Below are 18,534 nucleotides of genomic sequence, written 5' to 3'. Positions count from 1 at the left end.
TCTTTTACACATGCCCCCGCCCCTTCCCCCAAACGTAGCTATCTGGTGCAGCCCAGCAGAATAGCTGCGCTACCTCCGTGTCAAAGGAGGCATGCACAGGACTGACCTACTCCAGTAAGCTACTAAGGTAGCTGCCGCAGCACAGTATCCCTACAACGGTGTGACTCGCCCCCTCATCTAGGCACACCCTGAAGACACTTCCTGACTCAGATCTATAAACCATGACTAAACCAAGGCATGGAGGAGAAACTATCAGGCTCCGCACCCAACTCCCTTGCTCTGGCAGTGCCTTTAACATCGATCCAAAAGTACCCTCAGCGCTCACCTACCGTCACATTGAGGACCACGTGCGCAGCTGCTACAACGCACACACCGCTCGCGTGGGAGCCGGTGACCTGCGGCTGATCTCTGCATTCTAGCTTGATCATTAGGGCTCTCCCCAGGAAGAGGAAAACAGTAATCCTCTAAAGGGCTCTCTGTACTCTGGCAGCATACGCATACTTAATAAGCCCAACACTGCGCCAAGAGCAGCCAGCACAGCTCCAAGCGGAGACCAACTCTACCACTAAAGCAGGCTCTAGTGACCCCAGGGGTACTTGCCACAGCAGAGCTGTGTCATTCTTCATAAGCACAAGAATTGACTAGGTCAGTGCCAGGCACTGCTCCTGGTAGGTAGGGAGGTGCACTGTGATTGCCTCCTGACAAGCAGACAGACACCCCATTTCAGAGCAAAGGAAGGGGTGGGGGAAAGAGGACTTTTTAAAGAGAGTGGGATGAGAATTACAAAATCCTGCAACTCAAGACCTTCCATCCTGACCAGTTCCTGGTAAAGCACCCATTTCCAGCCCCAGCAAGTGGCTACATACGAGCTCTTAACCACATGTCATCTTGATTACCATCTCTCCCACACACTTGAATTCCAACAAGGTTTCCGCTAGAGAGAGAAACAAATGCTTCCTGCTGCCTGTGAACCCTGGACTCATCCCAGCTCCCCAGTACATTGACCTCTAGCACGAGAAGCTTAAGAAATATGGGGGGCAGACCCTCAGCTGGTGTAAACCCAGGTAGCCCCACAGTCTTCAGCATAGCTCCATCGATTTACGCCAGCCAAGGATCAGGCACGTATGCTGCAAGGCTCATGTCAGAATTCAAATGAGGCAAAGAGATGGTAATTGGAATGACATGATTTCAGGGATGCAGAGCTCAAAAGGCTTGTGAGCCTCATCTAACTCAAAAAGCAACAAAGAGTCCTGCGGTACCTTATAGACTAACAGACATATTGGAGCATAAGCTTTCGTGGGTGAATACCTGACGAAGTGGGTATTCACCCACAAAAGCTTATGCTCCAATACGTCTGTTAGTCTATAAGGTGCCACAGGACTCTTTGTCGCTTTTTATAGATCCAGACTAACACGGCTACCCCTCTGATACTTCATCTAACTCAGTCAACTCCTCAGAGCCACAGAAACAACACATGTCCATGAGAACATGAGAGCGCCCATACTGGGTCACAACAAAGGTCCATCTAGCCCAGTATCCTGTATTCCGACAGGTTTCAGAGTAGCAGCCGTGTTAGTCTGTATCCGCAAAAAGAACAGGAGTACTTGTTAGTCTCTAAGGTGCCACAAGTACTCCTGGTTTTTTTGTATTCCGACAGTGGCCAATGCCAGGTGTCCCAGAGGGAATGAACAAAACAGATAATCATCAAGTGATCCATCCCCTGTCACCCATTCCCAGTCCAACAGCAAGTAGTCAGCTGCCTTAGGGTACATTTACATTGGGAACAATAGTAAGGTATTCTCTGCACTGGTGCAGCTCTCCTAATGTGATGCTACCAACAGAGGAAATTGTCAGTGCAGACAAGGAATGGGCACACTGACTACCGTGTCCTCGAACACTGCTGAGTGGAGCCACCATGGGTTGCACCAGCGTAGGGGAAAAGTTGGCAGGCATTCCTTGCGTAGGCAGGGTTCCAGTCCCCAGCATGCCACCACAGGCACATCTCTGCATCCTTTATGCTGAGAGAGGAACTATTTCCCTCTCAAGAGAAAGCCACCGACTGAATTTCTCATGCCACAACCTTGATAAAGTTAAAAACAGCCAATTGCATTTCCTGGAGCTGTTTAATTCCACCTCTGTATATATGTGTGTGTGTGGTACCTCTCCCTACTAGCTGACGTGGGTGGAAACTAGCAGGACAAATCTTAAGAACTGTAAATAAAGCTATTTGACTGAGCTGACCTTTGAAATGCAACCTCTGCTGCCTCATGGCCTATCTACTCCCATGTGCCAGCCCCAGGAAAGGCACAGTGCAGAGGAAAGACAGCAGCGCTATAGAATCTACCATACAGAGGGAACTGGGGCGAGAACAAGACTGTTGGCTTGAGGGTGGGGGAAAAGGAAGTTAGCAACACCTCTCTAGAGAGTTTGATTTTGTATCCAACAAGTTCTGTTCACCCTTGGACAGGACAGTCCGATCACGGATTTGGGGATGAAGAAACGCAAATGAAGGAGGTGGCTAGATGGGATACCCAGTGTTTCATACCCCAGCCACAGAAGAACAGTCAGATAATAGTCAGCTTTAAGGGCAAGATAACAGATCAGGTGTCAATCTCCTTAGCTAAAGGCACAGCCAGCTGAAGCAAAGAGGGGAGCTGGCTCCCAGCAGAGCGCCATGGCAATATTATTTGCACCACTCTGCAGCCTGGAAAGAGCAGGGGAAATGCTAAGCGCAGTCAGTCACCCCACCGGGCACTTTTTAGGAGAAGCCGTCTGTAGAATTTTTGCAGAAGTTGAAAACAAAGCGCAACAAGTGAACCAGGAGGAGGGAAAAAGCCGTTCATAAAAAGCCCCTTCTAGTCAGAGCCGTCTGCAGACGAACAAAAAACAAAAAAAGTCACCTGTTAACCTCTGCTGAATCACAGCTCTGAACTGCAGCTGGTTCCCTGTGGGGCACTCAATTCTAGTGCAACGGGACTTTTGTGCAAAAACAAACAAACAGCCTGTTGTGTGTGGCAAACGCTTAAAAAAAAAAAAAAAGAGACAAGCTTAGCTGCAAACCCTGCAGATTTTTCCATACTCATGCCGGCCTGTACACCTACAGCTGGCAGTTCAACCCAACGCCTGCAAGTTTCCAGTCGCTTTAAAAATAGCTAACAGGCCGCAAATACAGACCCCCCTCCGAGCAAGGTTACACAGCAAAAACCGCACCGAATGAACTGACCAAGTTCCACAGCCCCTTTGACCAGCTGAACCGCTCTTCAGATCTTCCCGCCACGTGTTTTGGAAATTGCGACATATACCTTGTTTCTTGTCCATGGTTTCCCAGAAATGAAGAACAGAAACGGCACGCCTTGAAGCAGCTGGGGGGTGAAGAAGGGGGCGATGTCTGCAGGATCCAGTGCACAGAGCTTGCTGCAAACGGCACCGCTTATTTTAAAAAAGCATGCATGGTCCAAAGTCCTCCACAGCCCTTTCCGATGATCTCTCGTTCCTCCCCTCCACGCCCCGCGCACAAACTAGAAGCAATTAGATCATTCTAAGGTTCCTGTGCTGGAGGGAAGAGGGGAAGAGAGAGATGGCAGAGTGCAGTGTTCCTTCACAGGCAGCTGCTGAAGTTGGCCAGCTCCAGCTCAGATTACACTTTTGAAAGCTCAACAGTTGTAAAAGCGGCAGCAGTGAAAGAGCACATGACGTCGAACAGGAAACTGGACCGGGGCCAAGGATGGAGGCCATTGAAGTACAGGGTTTTTAAAATGCATCCCATCAGGACACATTTCTGGACAAAGCGGGTGGTTAAACCCAAGCTGGATTGGGAAAAGGCAGCTTTTACAGACACACCCCTTCCAACCAAATGTAGACAATTGTAGATCAAAGGCAATAATGAAACAGTTAAACATGACAGCTGTGCAGACAGGCTAATACCAGGTCTCCCTGTTAGTTTTTTATGTCACCGCGCACAACCAGGGGACACAACGCGAAAAAAAGAGGATTAGAATTCTATCCTGCTTTTCGCAAAACTGCAGAGCTCCGAAACCACACAGCACGGCCCACTACTGAAAGGGTGTGTGCTTCACTTGAAAGGAGGCCTGGTCCCTGGCCCCAGTGAGCTTGCACTCTCAATAAAGCAAGATGCAAACAGTGAGACCTAATCAAAAGAAAGAAAGAAAATGCAAGACAAGGACAAGGTTTATAAACATAAAGCTGCGTGTTTGCTTATGTCTCCACTTCTGTCTTCTTAAAGGGGCTTCACTGAATTAAAGACTTACTGCAATAGAACCTGACAATGCATCCAACTTTTTTGGGTTTTGTTTTTAAACCAAAAACGTAGCATGCAGGGTTGTGTGTTTTAACATACACACCGTTGTGCAACTATGAAATTTCTGTTCATGGAAAATGCCTTGCCCTCCTAGTGATTCACCTCACCTATCGGAGCTTTGCATAACAGCTTGCAGTCCGGCCCACATTGCAACCTGTGTCAGCAATACAACAGAAGCTCCTTGGAGCAGGCAAGTGCCAGCTGCTGTAGGGAAGAACTGCAACTGACTGCAATGACAATAACTCTGCGGTGGGGGGGGGGGAACAAAGGGCTTGTTTAAAGTGAATAAGATGAAGGCGCACCAAGTCATGCAGTAGAAAGCAAACATCAAGACCATTGCTTATGGTCCGGGTGTCTGTGCACTGCGTGCAAGGAGAAGAAAGATGCTTGTATTTATTTATAGAGCAGGTGACATCCAATTGCTGTGCTTCTGACAACTATTACCACAACAAATAGTGCAAACATTGTTCCATTACAATACCAGGCTGACAGCCATTCCAGGATGACAGCCGTGGTGGCATCTCAGAAATAAAAATCACTGTATGGACTGTACTTGTAAATAAAGAGTTGGAGGCTGCAGGGGAAATCTCAATATTTTTGCACAAGTGTAGGTAAAAAAATAGGGGCCAAAGCATGTTTATCCTCTCCCATCCCTCAAATCAGGCCAACCAAAGCCAGCTTTGTACTTACGCTTCAGCTTCAAGCTTTAATAGGCACATGCTTTTATTTGTTTCCATCACGAGTCACGCCGGGAAAGATATTGCATCAAGTTCCTTCTTTACCTTAAACTAATAATAGAAACACGTGCCTGATTCACTCATGAAATATTCACTCATTGTGTAGGCCAGGCTGGACCATGTGCACTGGAAGGAAGAAAGGTCAGAGATGGAGATAACTGTACATACTTAACAAGGCTGCTCTAATTTTAAGTAGTGTTAATAACACGGCCCAGAAGGACAGTCGAGGATGTTTTCTTGAGGGGGGGGGATTTACACCCCCATGCTATAGATTCAGCTGAGATTTTCAAAGTTTCTTAAAACAGGAACTGCCAAACAGGATGAGACCAGAGATCCATCTAATCCAGTCTCATCTTTGACATCATTCAGCACTGGATGATTCAAGAGGAAGATGTGGGATAATATGATACTAAACTGCTCAAGATAGCTAAGACCAAAGCAGACTGTGACGAACTTCAAAAAGATCTCATAAAACTAAGTGATTGGGCAACAAAATGGCAAATGAAATTTAATGTGAATAAATGTAAAGTAATGCACATTGGAAAAAATAACCCCAACTATACATACAATATGATGGGGGCTAATTTAGCTACAAGTCAGGAAAAAAATCTTGGCGTCATCGTGGATAGTTCTCTGAAGATGTCCACGCAGTGTGCAGAGGCGGTCAAAAAAGCAAACAGGATGTTAGGAATCATTAAAAAGGGAATAGAGAATGAGACTGAGAATATATTATTGCCCTTATATAAATCGATGGTACGCACACATCTTGAATACTGTGTACAGATGTGGTCTCCTCATCTCAAAAAAGATATACTGGCACTAGAAAAGGTTCAGAAAAGGGCAACTAAAATGATTATGGGTTTGGAACGGGTCCCATATGAGGAGAGATTAAAGAGGCTAGGACTCTTCAGCTTGGAAAAGAGGAGACTAAGGGGGGATATGATAGAGGTATATAAAATCATGAGTGATGTGGAGAAAGTGGATAAGGAAAAGTTATTTACTTATTCCCATAATACAAGAACTAGGGGTCACCAAATGAAATTAATAGGCAGCAGGTTTAAAACAAATACAAGGAAGTTCTTCTTCACGCAGCGCACAGTCAACTTGTGGAACTCCTTACCTGAGGAGGTTGTGACGGCTAGGACTATAACAGCGTTTAAAAGAGAACTGGATAAATTCATGGTGGTTAAGTCCATTAATGGCTATTAGCCAGGATGGGTAAGGAATGGTGTCCCTAGCCTCTGTTTGTCAGAGGATGGAGATGGATGGCAGGAGAGAGATCACTTGATCATTGCCTCTTAGATCCACTCCCTCTGGGGCACCTGGCATTGGCCACTGTCGGTAGACAGGATACTGGGCTAGATGGACCTTTGGTCTGACCCGGTACGGCCATTCTTATGTTCTTATAATCTGCCGCTCATACTTGGTCTCATCCTGATCTTTAACATGGAGATTAACATAAGCCCCTGAAGCATGGGGTTTAGTATCCCTTCTCCATTTTTTAGCAATAACTATTATAGCTCTGGATGTTCTTGTTAACCATATAAACATCCCATTCATCTTTTAATCTTATTAAATTCTTGGCCTCAACAACTTCCTGTGGCAAGGAGTTCCACCGTCTATTTACACTTGGTGTGAAAAAGCATTTCCTTTCATCAGTTTTGAATTTAACACTTTCAATTTCATTGAATGTCCCCTTGTTTTTGTGTTATGAGACAATGAACAAACTCCAAATCTACCTTCTCGTGTCTCATTCCCGAAGCTGTGAAAATGTCAACCTTAGTGGATGTGAGGAACTTGAGAAGTCTCAGTCAATGTTTAAGTTAGTGAGACTGATATTATTGACACAAACTCCCAGTCCAAAGGTTTGACTGCTCCGCAGACTCCTGCGCCACAAAGGATGCAAAGTAACTTGACATGCATCATCCAACATTTAGTACTGGGCAGTTAGACCCTTGAACAAAAGGCATTGTAAGTGTTTTACTAACATTAATTTAGCCACACGACATCCCCATGTGGTGGGTAAGTTATTTGCCATTTCTCAGATGGGTAAACTGTGGCACGGGTGGGTTAAAAGGACTTGTCCAACTGAGTCCATGGCAGAGCTGGGAATACAAAGCAGGGGTCCTGACTCAATCTGCTCTAACCAGTAGGCAACACTGCAGTCTTCTCAGCTTTCAGAGTCCATGCTATCTCCTGTACATCGGCAATCCTCAGTAAGTGGAAGAGCACACCCTAAACACAGCAGTGATCTAAAACAGAGCCCTCCCAACAAAGGCCTGTTCCACCACCCTTCCCCTCTAAACGGTTGCAAACAAATATGCTTTTGGAAATACTGAGTCAGGGTTAATACCTAATCAAGGAAAACTGAAGAAATGTATGGAAGATGCAGGGGCTTTTGAAAGAAATCAGAAAGACTAGTAATAGCTGGCCCCTTAACACCAACAACTTTAGCAGGGTCAGAACGGTCCCTTTCCTACCTCTTAAATGTTTGGGAGGGAAAAGGATTAAGAGTCCCTTAAAATAAGAAACATAAGGCAATGCTACACAGATCTGCCAACAGGAGCTGTGCAAATAACCAATATTTCAGTTCACTAAGCAAAAAGTTAAAAATAATTAGCTTGGAGTTGAACTAAACATTTATTCCAACCCAAAACATTTTCCCTCCCCCCAACTAATGAGGGGGAGGGGACTGTTTTGTCTTTTTTTTATTTTATTTTATTTTAAACAACTTTTTGTTTGGAATATTAATTGTTTTCTTTAAAAAAGTAAAAAGCTTTGTTTCAGAAATGTCAAAACTATGTCAAAATGTCCCATTTTCAAGTGGAATAATTTGGCAAATTTGACAGAGAGATTCATGAAATCTTTTGGTCGACCCAAATCTGCATTTTTTGACCAAAAATTTCATCCAGTTCCATCTCCAAACACAGGAATTTTTAGACTAAACTGACAGGGACACTCTTTTTGTTCTGTGTGTTTCCGGGGTCTAGCACAGTGGAGTCTAAGACTGGAGCTGCTAGGTGCTATCACAATAGAAGTAGGAATTGATTATATAGGAGGCCGGGGGCGGGGGAAGGGTTAAACAGCCAAGCGGAGTTGAGCAAGAGAAGAAACCAACACCATTCAGACTCCTTAAACTCTTGAGGGGAAACAGACCTTGCAATTAAAATACTATGAAAGTTCCACTTGGGAAATTTCATGGTCACTTAGAGACTGCATAGCAGAAAATTCAGCTTCCATGTCTATATCTACACCGAGTTGGCTGCATTCAAGAACTCATAACTGCACAGAAAGGTTTCATAGAAAGGACCATAATCCAGCCCCCCAAAATTGCTCTAGTTATGGAAAGGGGTGTGGTTTTAATAGAGCCTCTTAACGTTTCTCTATCCTACAATAAAAATGCAGTGTTATAGCTTGATGCAGGAACATTCCTCTTAGCAGACATATCTGTGCCTCCCTACAGCCAAATAATCAGAGAGAACAGTCTATTCCCAGCAACAGACAATCCCCAGTGTTACAAGATGCTGTACTGTGCTGGGCTTCTACCAGTCTACAGTAATATGCACTCTGCGCACAGACTGTAAGACAGTTTCCTCTGTACATATGCAACACTGATGCCCCCTAGGGTCTGAGTGTGCCCCATGCAAAGGACATCCAACAATCCATGTGTCACAGTCGAAGTCTCGTGCTCTGGCAAGCTGCACCTGCACCTCAATCCCACCGCAAGGCTCCTGGATTCGGCTGCACGCTGGTGTGGTGGACTAGAAGTTCTGCAGCAGCTCTATTTATATGCAGGCTTTCAAATGAATCCAATATGAAAATACAGTCACTTCTGGGTTAGTTATTGGGATATTAAAATCAATGCAATGCCATGCCCACATTGCCGGTTTTCAATCCAACAGATCACTGTACTGACGATGCCTGACTGCAACGCAGGGGCTGGAAGTCAGGGGAAACCTGGGGACTTCGGCAGATGCAGCTGGAGCTTTGGGGACCTGGAAGCAGCACCGGATTGGTGGGAGAAGCACATTAGCTGCTGCTCCCGCTGAATGTGACCAGCAGCAAAGTAGTTCACAATATTGACATTTAAATTGCCCGCTTCAGGTCTCAGAGTTAATCCCCCATCAAGATTCATGGAGCAGATAACACCTGTCTGAGCTGCTGGTTTGGTCCATCTGCACTTCCAGGTAGACACCACTGCACTGGTTACAGTCTCACGGTGTTCAGGTTACCTGCACAACCACAAGCGCTGGGAAAAAGAGGTTGCGGTTTTGTTTGTTTTTTAAATGCAAGACGAGATTCTCAAGCACAGGGCTGGTTCTGCAGCTGCAGGGCTACGGCCTACACATGGCTGTGATCATACCACTAGGATCAGACCTCCAGAGCTGTGAGGAAGCTTCCCATTTATAATGAAGACGGATCACCCCTCTAGGAGGAGGTGAAATGAGGAACCACTAGCTGGTGTTTGTACAATGCCTTAAATATGCAACATTGCTATATATGTGCTAAGAATGTGCAACAACGGCTCTCATGAACACTCAATAAGATGACCAGATAATGTCTCGGGTGCACCATGGCTCAAGGCAGAGGGCCAAGCACAGCTCACGGCGCGCAGCACACAGGACAGCCACGCACATCCGCATCCTCAGCTCTTTCGATGACTCCTTCCACCAACGCCCCTTTTTCGTGGCCGGATTTTCAAGTTAGTTCTCTGTCCTTGAGAGGAAGGCACTCGCAGGGGATCCCTTTCCCAAAGAGCCTGCTCAGAGCAGCAGCGTTGGCTACGCTTCCTCCCACAAACAGAAGTGCTCTGACTCAGACTCAAGCGGACGTCGGTGACCGCTCTACAGCGGCACACAGCACTAAACCACCTGCCTATCTCTCCTATTCATACGGCTCCCCATCCAGCTGGGCACAGTCCCCCTGCTTGAAGCTTGCACATAGACCTAGTTAAGCATCTTCCGATGCAGACCCATCCATGGGTAAGCGTGCCCCCTTGCTGAAGCGGCTGACTCCAGAACCCAACCCCTCAGCTCCGTAGTGCAAGGTCTAGTCAGGCAATACAGAACCCCAGCTGGTAGACTCATTATCCTCATGCAACCTCTAGTCTGCACACTTGCACCGAACAGCTAACCCTAAAGAGTAAAAGATTCTCAGAATTATGAGACTTGGGACCGAAAGACAGGCTGCGCTGACCCAGCTGTGCGCACCCTTGGGGGGAGGGAGGCAGAAAGGGGGCTGGCATGCAGCCACAAGACAAAGATCTGGAAAGCAATCCCAGCCCAAATGCGTCTTAATTGTTAAGCGAAGGCAAGCGAGACTAAGAGAAAAGCAAGTTCTGTGCATCCTCTCTCTCCCTGCCTCGCACCTCGCTCCAAGACCAGAAAGGTACATAAGCACAGAGGTGCTTGCCATGGAGAGTCCGAAAAGCCAGCAGCTCATTTATATCTTGAATCCTTCCAGAGAGGGATTTTCATCGTTGCTGCAAGTTTAAAGCGGACTGGACACCTGCGGTAGCAAATGGAGCTGGGTGAAAAATAAGCAAACTTTTCCCATCTGCAGCTGTGTTCCCTGAACGCAGGTCAGAGGCATCGTGAAAACAAACACAGGTGTTCTGTCTGGCCCAGAGACCACAGTCAGGCCCTTCTTCAGAAAAAGCAATTTCCAGTCTAAGAATAAGGCAGGCAGCTGCGTGGAGCATTTAGAGGGAAGTTTCCCCCTCTGGGGTCATAACTGTGGCGTCACTGGGCTCTGTGGTTATTGCTTCTCAGCACTCCAGCTCAAAACACACAGTTTACACGTCTTGGTTTGTTTATCTAACCGCTGGCTTTGCAAACGCCCCTTGGGATCCCTGAGTCCAGCTCACTCTCACAGGCATATGGGTCCTGCAGTAAAAGAAAGCTTGTCAGAAGCAACAAGTCTATTTGTGCATGAAACTCCAAAGCGTCAAGGAGGTGCCACTTGTACGATCAGTTGTCTGATTCTGTTCTCACTAAGGCAACCTTCTCCAACCAGGAGAAGCTGAGAAGAAACACAAGCCGGACAGAGCTCACCACAAGTGAAAGTCTTTTAGTTAACAGTGGTACCGAGATTTTTTCCGGCTTCCAGTGACGATCTACCAAACGAATCGCTGCTACTTTTATTTGGACATAACCCCAAGTTAAGTACATCTTCAGAGGAGAAACTATATTCATTTGCACCTGGCTGCATCATCATTTCAATCCAGTGGGAGGCTTTGATTATATATTATAGAGTAAAAGAATTCAAACTGGGATGCTAAACTGACAGTCCACTGAAGACGACAGACCAATGCAGCATTACATTTCTCTTTAATTTATAACGGACAATATCTTGTATAACTCCCTCCTCATTTAGACTAGTAGTTCTAGCTTAGACACTGGACTTCCTCCATTCCCATATCAAACCAACCGTGACTAAATTTCCTGTCCCCGCTGTATTCCGATTAGCGTTTACGCACAGATACTTTAATAGGCTCTGTCAAGTCTTGTACACTAAGCTCTATTTGGCTCTATGCACAATGGAGAAAAAAAGAGTTAGTTTTAATTCCTGCTTAGCCTCCAAGTTCCCCACAAACCTTTCAAGAAGGATTTCTCTACCCCCTGTCGGCTGGGTGCAGTCGGAGTTTGGAGGATTCCCATATCATTGAGGAGATAGTGGGGGTGCAGGAAAAAAAAACAGATTATTTTGGTCCAGGTCTCCATAAGCAGCCACTGACCTTCACCTTAGGATATCGGCATCTCGATTCTCACATGCAAAGCTCTGCATTCAACAACTGCCAGGTTACGGGCATTAATCCTAACCACTGACAAGTAATGCTACCAGGTCATAATGAAAGAGATAGGTGATCAGCTTGGCCCATGTACCCCACCAGCAACGCGGCAACAAGAATTAAGAGAACCAGTCCTCAATTCAGCAAGGTACTTAGACACGGGCTTGACTTTAAGGACAGCAGTAGTCTCATCAAAGTCAATGGCGCTGCTCACGTGCTTGCAGGTGGACACATGCTTCCATTCCTTGGTGAATCAGGGTCTAAGTGCATGTCAGTGAAAAGATACTTCAGCCCTCCAACAGCACATTTCCAAATGCCAACATCACAGCCTGCGCTGCAGAGCCAGGTCACGCTAGGTTATCCTAAATAGGGGAAGAGGACAGACAGCAACGCAATTCACTGTGTCAGGGTCATGATTTTCTGCACCTATCGCTTCCGTCTCTCAAATCAATGTATTTTAATTGCAAAGAGTTTCCCAAAAAGTGAAGTGAAAATCAGCTATAAGCTTTGCAGGTGTTTTTGTGTAAAATCCCATCTAAACAGCTATCACCCTGCTCTGTGGAAATAGCTTTTGCCAGGCAGACAGACTAGTCCCAACATGTCAGCTCATATCCTGGGTCAAGGTCTAGCAGGCTGTGAGTCAACACAGCTTTCTCGGCTGCAGCCTACAACCACTGGGAAGCCCTAGGCAGTCCCTACATGAGGCATTCTTTAAAAAAAAAAAAAAAAAAAAAAAAAAAAAAAAAAAAAAAAAAAAAAAAGCCTCCGGTATGAAGGAAGCCCAGAATTAGCAGTGCCACGGGGGGGCCATTCTGCAGGGAGGAATGTGAAAGTGGAGTAAAGAATGGAATGTACAGAAGTCAAAGTTTTAAAGATTAAAAGGGAAAAACATGTTGGCTTTCTTCCATGCAATTGTTACAGGCAGAGCTCACTGAGGGGAAGCCATGTGTAAAATCCCAAGTGGGAAAACCCACAATTACTGCACAAGAAACTCCTTGTGAAGCCAAAACTCAAGTGCAAACTTTCCTGGCGACTTGGGCTCCACATGCAAAAAAGGAGTGAGATGCACATGACAACTGCCTGGTTGCAGTAGGACAACCAGTGTGAGAAGGAATGTGGTGGGTGTCTAAATGAGGAATGTGTTGAGGCCAATAAAGTTTGGATTCAGACAAAATTCACTTACAACTTTCTCCTACAGTAGAACCTCAGTTACGAACCCCTCGGGAATGGAGATTGTTCCTAACTCTGAACAAAACGTTATGGTGGTTCTTGCAAAAGTTTACAACTGAACATTGATTCAATACAACTTTGAAACTTTACCATGCAGAAGAAGAATGCTGCTTTTCCTTTATTTTTTAGTAGTTTACATTTAACAGTACCGCACTGGATTTGCCTTTTTTTTGGTCTCTGCTGCTGCCTGATTGTGTACTTCTCGTTCCAAATGAGGTGTGTGGTTGACTGGTCAGTTTGTAATTCTGGTGTTCGTAACACTGCGGTTCTACTGTACTTGTATTAAGATACCTTCTGCCATAACATCTTTATTCTCAAATCATCTGCCCACGTTTACAACTACTGATGCTCACAGAAGGCAGTGGCTGAGATCTATTTAGTATGTGTAGGGCCCTACCAAATTCACGGTCAGAGGATTTTTAAAATTGTAACTGTCATGATTTAAATCTGAAATTTCATGGTGCTGTGATTGTCGGGTTCCTGACCCAAAAAGGAGTTCGGGGCGGTCACAAGGTTATTGTAAGGGGGGTTGTGGTACTGCTGCCCTTACTTCTGTGCTGCTACCGGCAGCAGCGCTGCCTTCAGAGCTGGGCAGCTGGAGAGCGGCAGCTGCTGGCCAGGAGCCCAGCTCTGAAGGCAGAGCCACCGCCAGCAGCAGCGCAGAAGTAAGGATGGCGTGGGATGGTATTGCACCCTTACTTCTGCACGGCTGCCTGCAGAACTGGGCCCTCAGTCAGGAGCCACTGCTCTCCGGCCACCCAGCTCTGAAGGTAGCAGCACAGTAATAAAGGTGGCATGGGATGGTATTGCCACCCTTACTTCTACGCTGCTGCTGGCGGGGTGCTGCCTTCAGGTCTGGGTGCTCGGCTAACAGCCACCACTCTCCAGCCACCCAGCTCTGAATGCAGCACAGAAGGGTGACAATACCGTAACCCCCCTAAAATAACCATGTGACCCCCCCCCCTGCAGCCCCCTTTTGGGTTAGGACCTCCAATTTCAGAAATGCTGGTCTCCCCCGTGAAATTTGTATAGGACTGGGTAAAAGCATACAAAAGACCAGATTTCACCTTCCGTGATGCATTTTTCATGGCCGTGAATTTGGTAGGGCCCTAAGTATGTGATAGAAGCACCAATTGGGAAAGGGCCTGATTTTACTGCAACATGAGGGCAAAGAGACCAGTGCTATGCCTGGCCCTCAGTGGAACACCCTAGGCCTTGACTTGGCAGTTCCAGTTCTCTCAGATCTAAAGTTGCCCCTCTCCACCATGCAGCATGTTGAGAGGTAAGCGGCAAACTTGCTCAAAGCCGGCTGTGGCATTCTACACCTCAATCATGCTGGAGACCATCAACCAGTGAGAAACGGTAATAAAGAGTTAACGAAGGGAACGTGCAGGCCAGAGACCGGTAATCTCCCTTAATAGAGCACAGTATACTCGAGTCATTAAAACATAAGTAATTAAAACACAGGGACAGGTCATCAACCAGAATAGCAGCATGGCCCCAAGCTTTAAGAAATCCAAACACTGCCAGAGAGATAAAGCTAAACTCCAGCAGAGGCTGTTACAGTCAGGCCTGCACGGATCCCATTCACAGCACCGCCACCCACACACACAACTCATCCCCGCAGCTTGCATCCTCTTTTATAGTGTTGCTTTATTTGGTTTCTGTGAACACTGAGCTTGTCAACCAATAGGGAAGGGAGTCAACAGGAAGTGCAGGAAGGACAGCCTGCTGACAGGCTCTGATTTAAACAGGCAATGCTGGGGAGAAATGGTGGGCCAACTTTACTTCTAGCAAGGCCAGGGAGACCTAGTATGCCAGCCAATACACTTGGACATGTTAAAAAACAGTGTCATTAAGATGCAACTTTTGCTACTGGAAATGATTTTCTGGATGCAGTCAAATGGCTGTATTTGTGCCATGTGAGGCAGGGTGGAGGGGGCAGCACTCACAGCTATGCATTTCTAGGACACCTTACAAAGGATCTCAAAGGGTTTCAAATATTAGTTGAGCACTAGGTAGACAAGGGATTTTATAATGACCACTTCACCCACTGCTGCAATGCAATTCGCAGCAGCACTACAGGACAGGAACTGACCGCCACCACAGCCTGGAGGGGGATTTAATTAGCCAGACTGTGCTTTTTCAAGAGACTGCGGGGTTAGCATATTGGTCTCTTGCGGAAAGAGTCACGTCATCTTTAGTAGTAAGTAGTAAGAAACACTTTCGTTGCCTTTTATCACAGCTCCCTGCAGAAGCACAGGATGCTAGGGCAGTGGTATCGTAACGGCTCAGAAGAAATGCCCTTGATCAACACCATCTCCTGCTTGGATCCCCACAGGTCTCCCATCCGAGTACTGCCCGAGTCTGAGCCTGCTCCGCTCGCAAGATCGGACAACCACTATGGCTGCAGGGAAGAGACCTAGCTCCAAAAGACAAAAGGAGCCACTTAACCAAATGGAAGAGTTCCTCTTCAATGACAGAAGAATCACACTAGCTTTAAGACCGCAGAGAAACCCTGCATGAAAAGATGTGGATGGTAAGAGCAGATACCTACTTGACTGCACTGAGGTATGCAGACAGCCAAATGCCTGCGTAGGGGACATACGGGTGTTCTGTTCTTGAACAAATACGATCAGCAGACACAGCAAGGGAGCCCAGAGCGCATCCCTGACAGGCAGTTGCACCTGTTGCAGAATCTGCCGAAATGCATTTTCTTGACCCATGCAGGAAAACTGCTTTTTCAGCCGTCCCCATTAAGTCCGTAGGAAGACTGTGTTTATACACATGCATCATGAAGGAATATTTATCGGGCCAGCTAGTCCAGACCCGCAGATATTTCCCAGACAACCCCACGGCTGACTCATGTAATTACCTGACCAAGCACATTTATGGTTTGTCAAACGTATTACGACCACCTGCCAGCTCTTGCAGCAGAACATTTCCCCCTTATAACATCACCTCCCCAGCCTTTGGTTCGTACTTTGAATTGCCATTCTGCATTATATTGACTAATCACACAAGGCCCTGACCACCTTTATAATAAACTTCAGAGACTTCCAACTGGACCAGAAGAGCCCCCAGATGTGCTACTCTGGGCTGGTCTACACACGTTTTTTGGTGCAGAAGTAGAGCTAGTTAAAGCAGTACAATCAATGAGTGGGGATTGCAGTTATACCAGTAAATAAGTGCTTATACTGGCATAGCTTATTCATAAATTGACTGGACTACAAGCACCTTTCCCTTGGGATAGCTATGCCCACACTAGGGATTGAACTGCCTTAGCTTTATCACTATTAAAAAAAAGATCACCTCCTACCCAAAATATGTTCCAATCAGTATGAACACAGAGTGTAGACCAGGGCTCAGTATAATCACACAGAGCATTTTATCCGCCTCACATCTTAGCGCCCATGGCAAGGAAGCTATAGGCAAAATCTCTTACAAATTCACTCCTCTACCCCAAGACTAAGATACCACGATGCTATGTTGGATCCCAATGGGGAAATACAATATTTGTAGCTCAATGCCCAGTCTTAAGAGACCTTCACCTGCATGCCACTCACATAGTGTCCACCTCCCCCAAAAATAAAGGAGCAGTAGCTTTTACCTGATGCTTTACCCAAATCTAGTGTCCTGGACTCAATATCAACCTGTCCCCCCACCCCTGATCAGATATTCATCCTCATGATCTGCTGGTACCAAAAAGAGCTCCTGAAAAATCAACAGTTGCCTTACTGTTTTTATATCCCTGGAAGGTGCCAAAAACCTCAAAGTCAACGTGACGAACAAGAGTACATTAGCCTTGTATACAAAAAGGACATGCATCACCAGTTGCCTTAACCTCTCTCTACTCCTAGCAGCTCCTTGGGCAAGGAGAGCCATGGCATTGCTGGAAACATACAACTGTGACATCACACTCCTGGAACTTGGCACCAGCAGCTGGACTCAGTTCTGGCAGACACTGGTGCCAAACCACAGCCCATGGTTAGCCACCTCTTCTGGGAAATTACTTGTATTGTGCACTGTGGAGGTTTACTCCTTTCCAGTATTAGAATTTTTTGGGGGGTGAGGTAACTTTGTGGTAAGTTTTGTTTCCTCCCCATCCTGCCTTCCGTTGGTCTACACTAGACTTTTTTAAATCTGGATTGAACATGATTGTAAAATACATCCAGTTAACTGGCAAACTTGTTAAAGCTTTAAGATATGTGGCCCGGAACAAATATTTGGGGAGCGTCTACACACTAACCTCTACAAAAGGTGTTATCAAGGCACTCAAAGGCCTAGTGTACATGAACCCTAGGAGGGAGGTTATAGTGCGTCTAACTAATTTAGTTATTTTATGCACCCCACATCGTCTTTTTTCACTCTGGAAGTTTCTACAGAGCAGACACCAGCTGGGCAATTATCTTTATGCTGTACATCATCGACAGAGTTTCTTCTCCTTGTTTCCTGGTAGGTGGAGCCATGACGCCATCCCATCAGGGGGTGGGAGGGAGAGCGGGAAAAACGGTGTCATTTTCTCCCCAATCTGCTGCTGCCATACCCCAAAGTAGAGACAGCACAAATCAGACAACTCCTTGAATCTGCAGTGTTTAATTTTGGAGGTGGAAGGAATGTTTTGGATTAAGATAATTTCAAAAAGAGTCTAAACTCCATCACTGAATTCTATTAGACAGGTAGGAGGGTCCAGTGGTTAGGTCACTAACCTAGGACATGGGAGACCCAGGTTCAATTCTCTGCTCCGCCACAGACTTCCTGTGTGACCTTGGGCAGGTCACTTAGCCTCAGTTTCCCACCTGTAAAAATAGGGAAAATAGCACTTCCATACCTCATGGGGTGTTGTAAGGATAAGTATTGAGACCTACTGATGAAGTGCTATATAAGAGACCTAGCTATTATTACCTGGAATCTTTAAAATCAAGATCAGGTGTCTTTCTATGTGATATGCCCTAGTTCAACCACAAGCCACTGGGCTTGATGCAGGAATTCCAGCCTGGGCAATGCAGGAGGGGAGACCAGGTGATCTTGTGCCTTAAAACCTATGAATCAAAAACGTTTTCATATTTCTCATTTAAAAAGCATTATGAAGGCAGCCACATGCAAAGCAGCGAGATTGTACTGCATGTTTGCCTTTCTCAAGGGTTTCAAAGGGATGTGTTTTGACATGTAGTATGACTGCACTGTTTTAGGGCTCGTCTTCACTGCTGCGGTTTTTACCATGGGTGCTATCCTGAGGTAAAAAACCACAGTGAAGACACAGTACAAGGTCAGCACTATACCCCTGCCTGGGGTTGACCTGGGTGAGTTTACCTTGAGGAAAAAGTAACATGCCTGGTCTTTCCTGTCTTTGCTCATGCACGTTAGTTACCCTGAGGTAAAAAATACCTTTTTAGCATTGAAGACCAGGCCTTCATGTCTAGCATGCTCCAGATGCAAAGGAAGACTGTGATGGGGAG

The 18,534-nt window shown here is 46.1% G+C and overlaps 1 protein-coding gene across 2 annotated transcripts in view; it reads right to left on the bottom strand.

Moving 5' to 3' along the window:
• MAP2K3 (mitogen-activated protein kinase kinase 3) overlaps positions 1 to 18,534 on the bottom strand; it is a 56,629-nt gene that overhangs the window by 27,429 nt on the left and 10,666 nt on the right. The window contains exon 1 of one of the 2 annotated variants that reach the window (XM_024205220.3): positions 3,303 to 3,655. The exons of the other annotated variant lie outside the window; for it this stretch is intronic. Within the exon in view, the coding sequence (XP_024060988.1) occupies positions 3,303 to 3,318 (16 nt within the window). The 5' untranslated portion in view covers positions 3,319 to 3,655. Of the gene's footprint in view, positions 1 to 3,302; positions 3,656 to 18,534 lie in introns of those variants that run through there. 2 annotated transcript variants of the gene reach the window in all.

The sequence above is a fragment of the Terrapene carolina genome, unplaced genomic scaffold (genome assembly GCF_002925995.2).
Source record: "Terrapene carolina triunguis isolate 2854851 unplaced genomic scaffold, T_m_triunguis-2.0 Scaffold93, whole genome shotgun sequence".
In the NCBI taxonomy this organism is placed as follows: Eukaryota; Metazoa; Chordata; order Testudines; family Emydidae; genus Terrapene; species Terrapene triunguis.
This window is presented reverse-complemented; position numbering and strand designations above follow the sequence as displayed.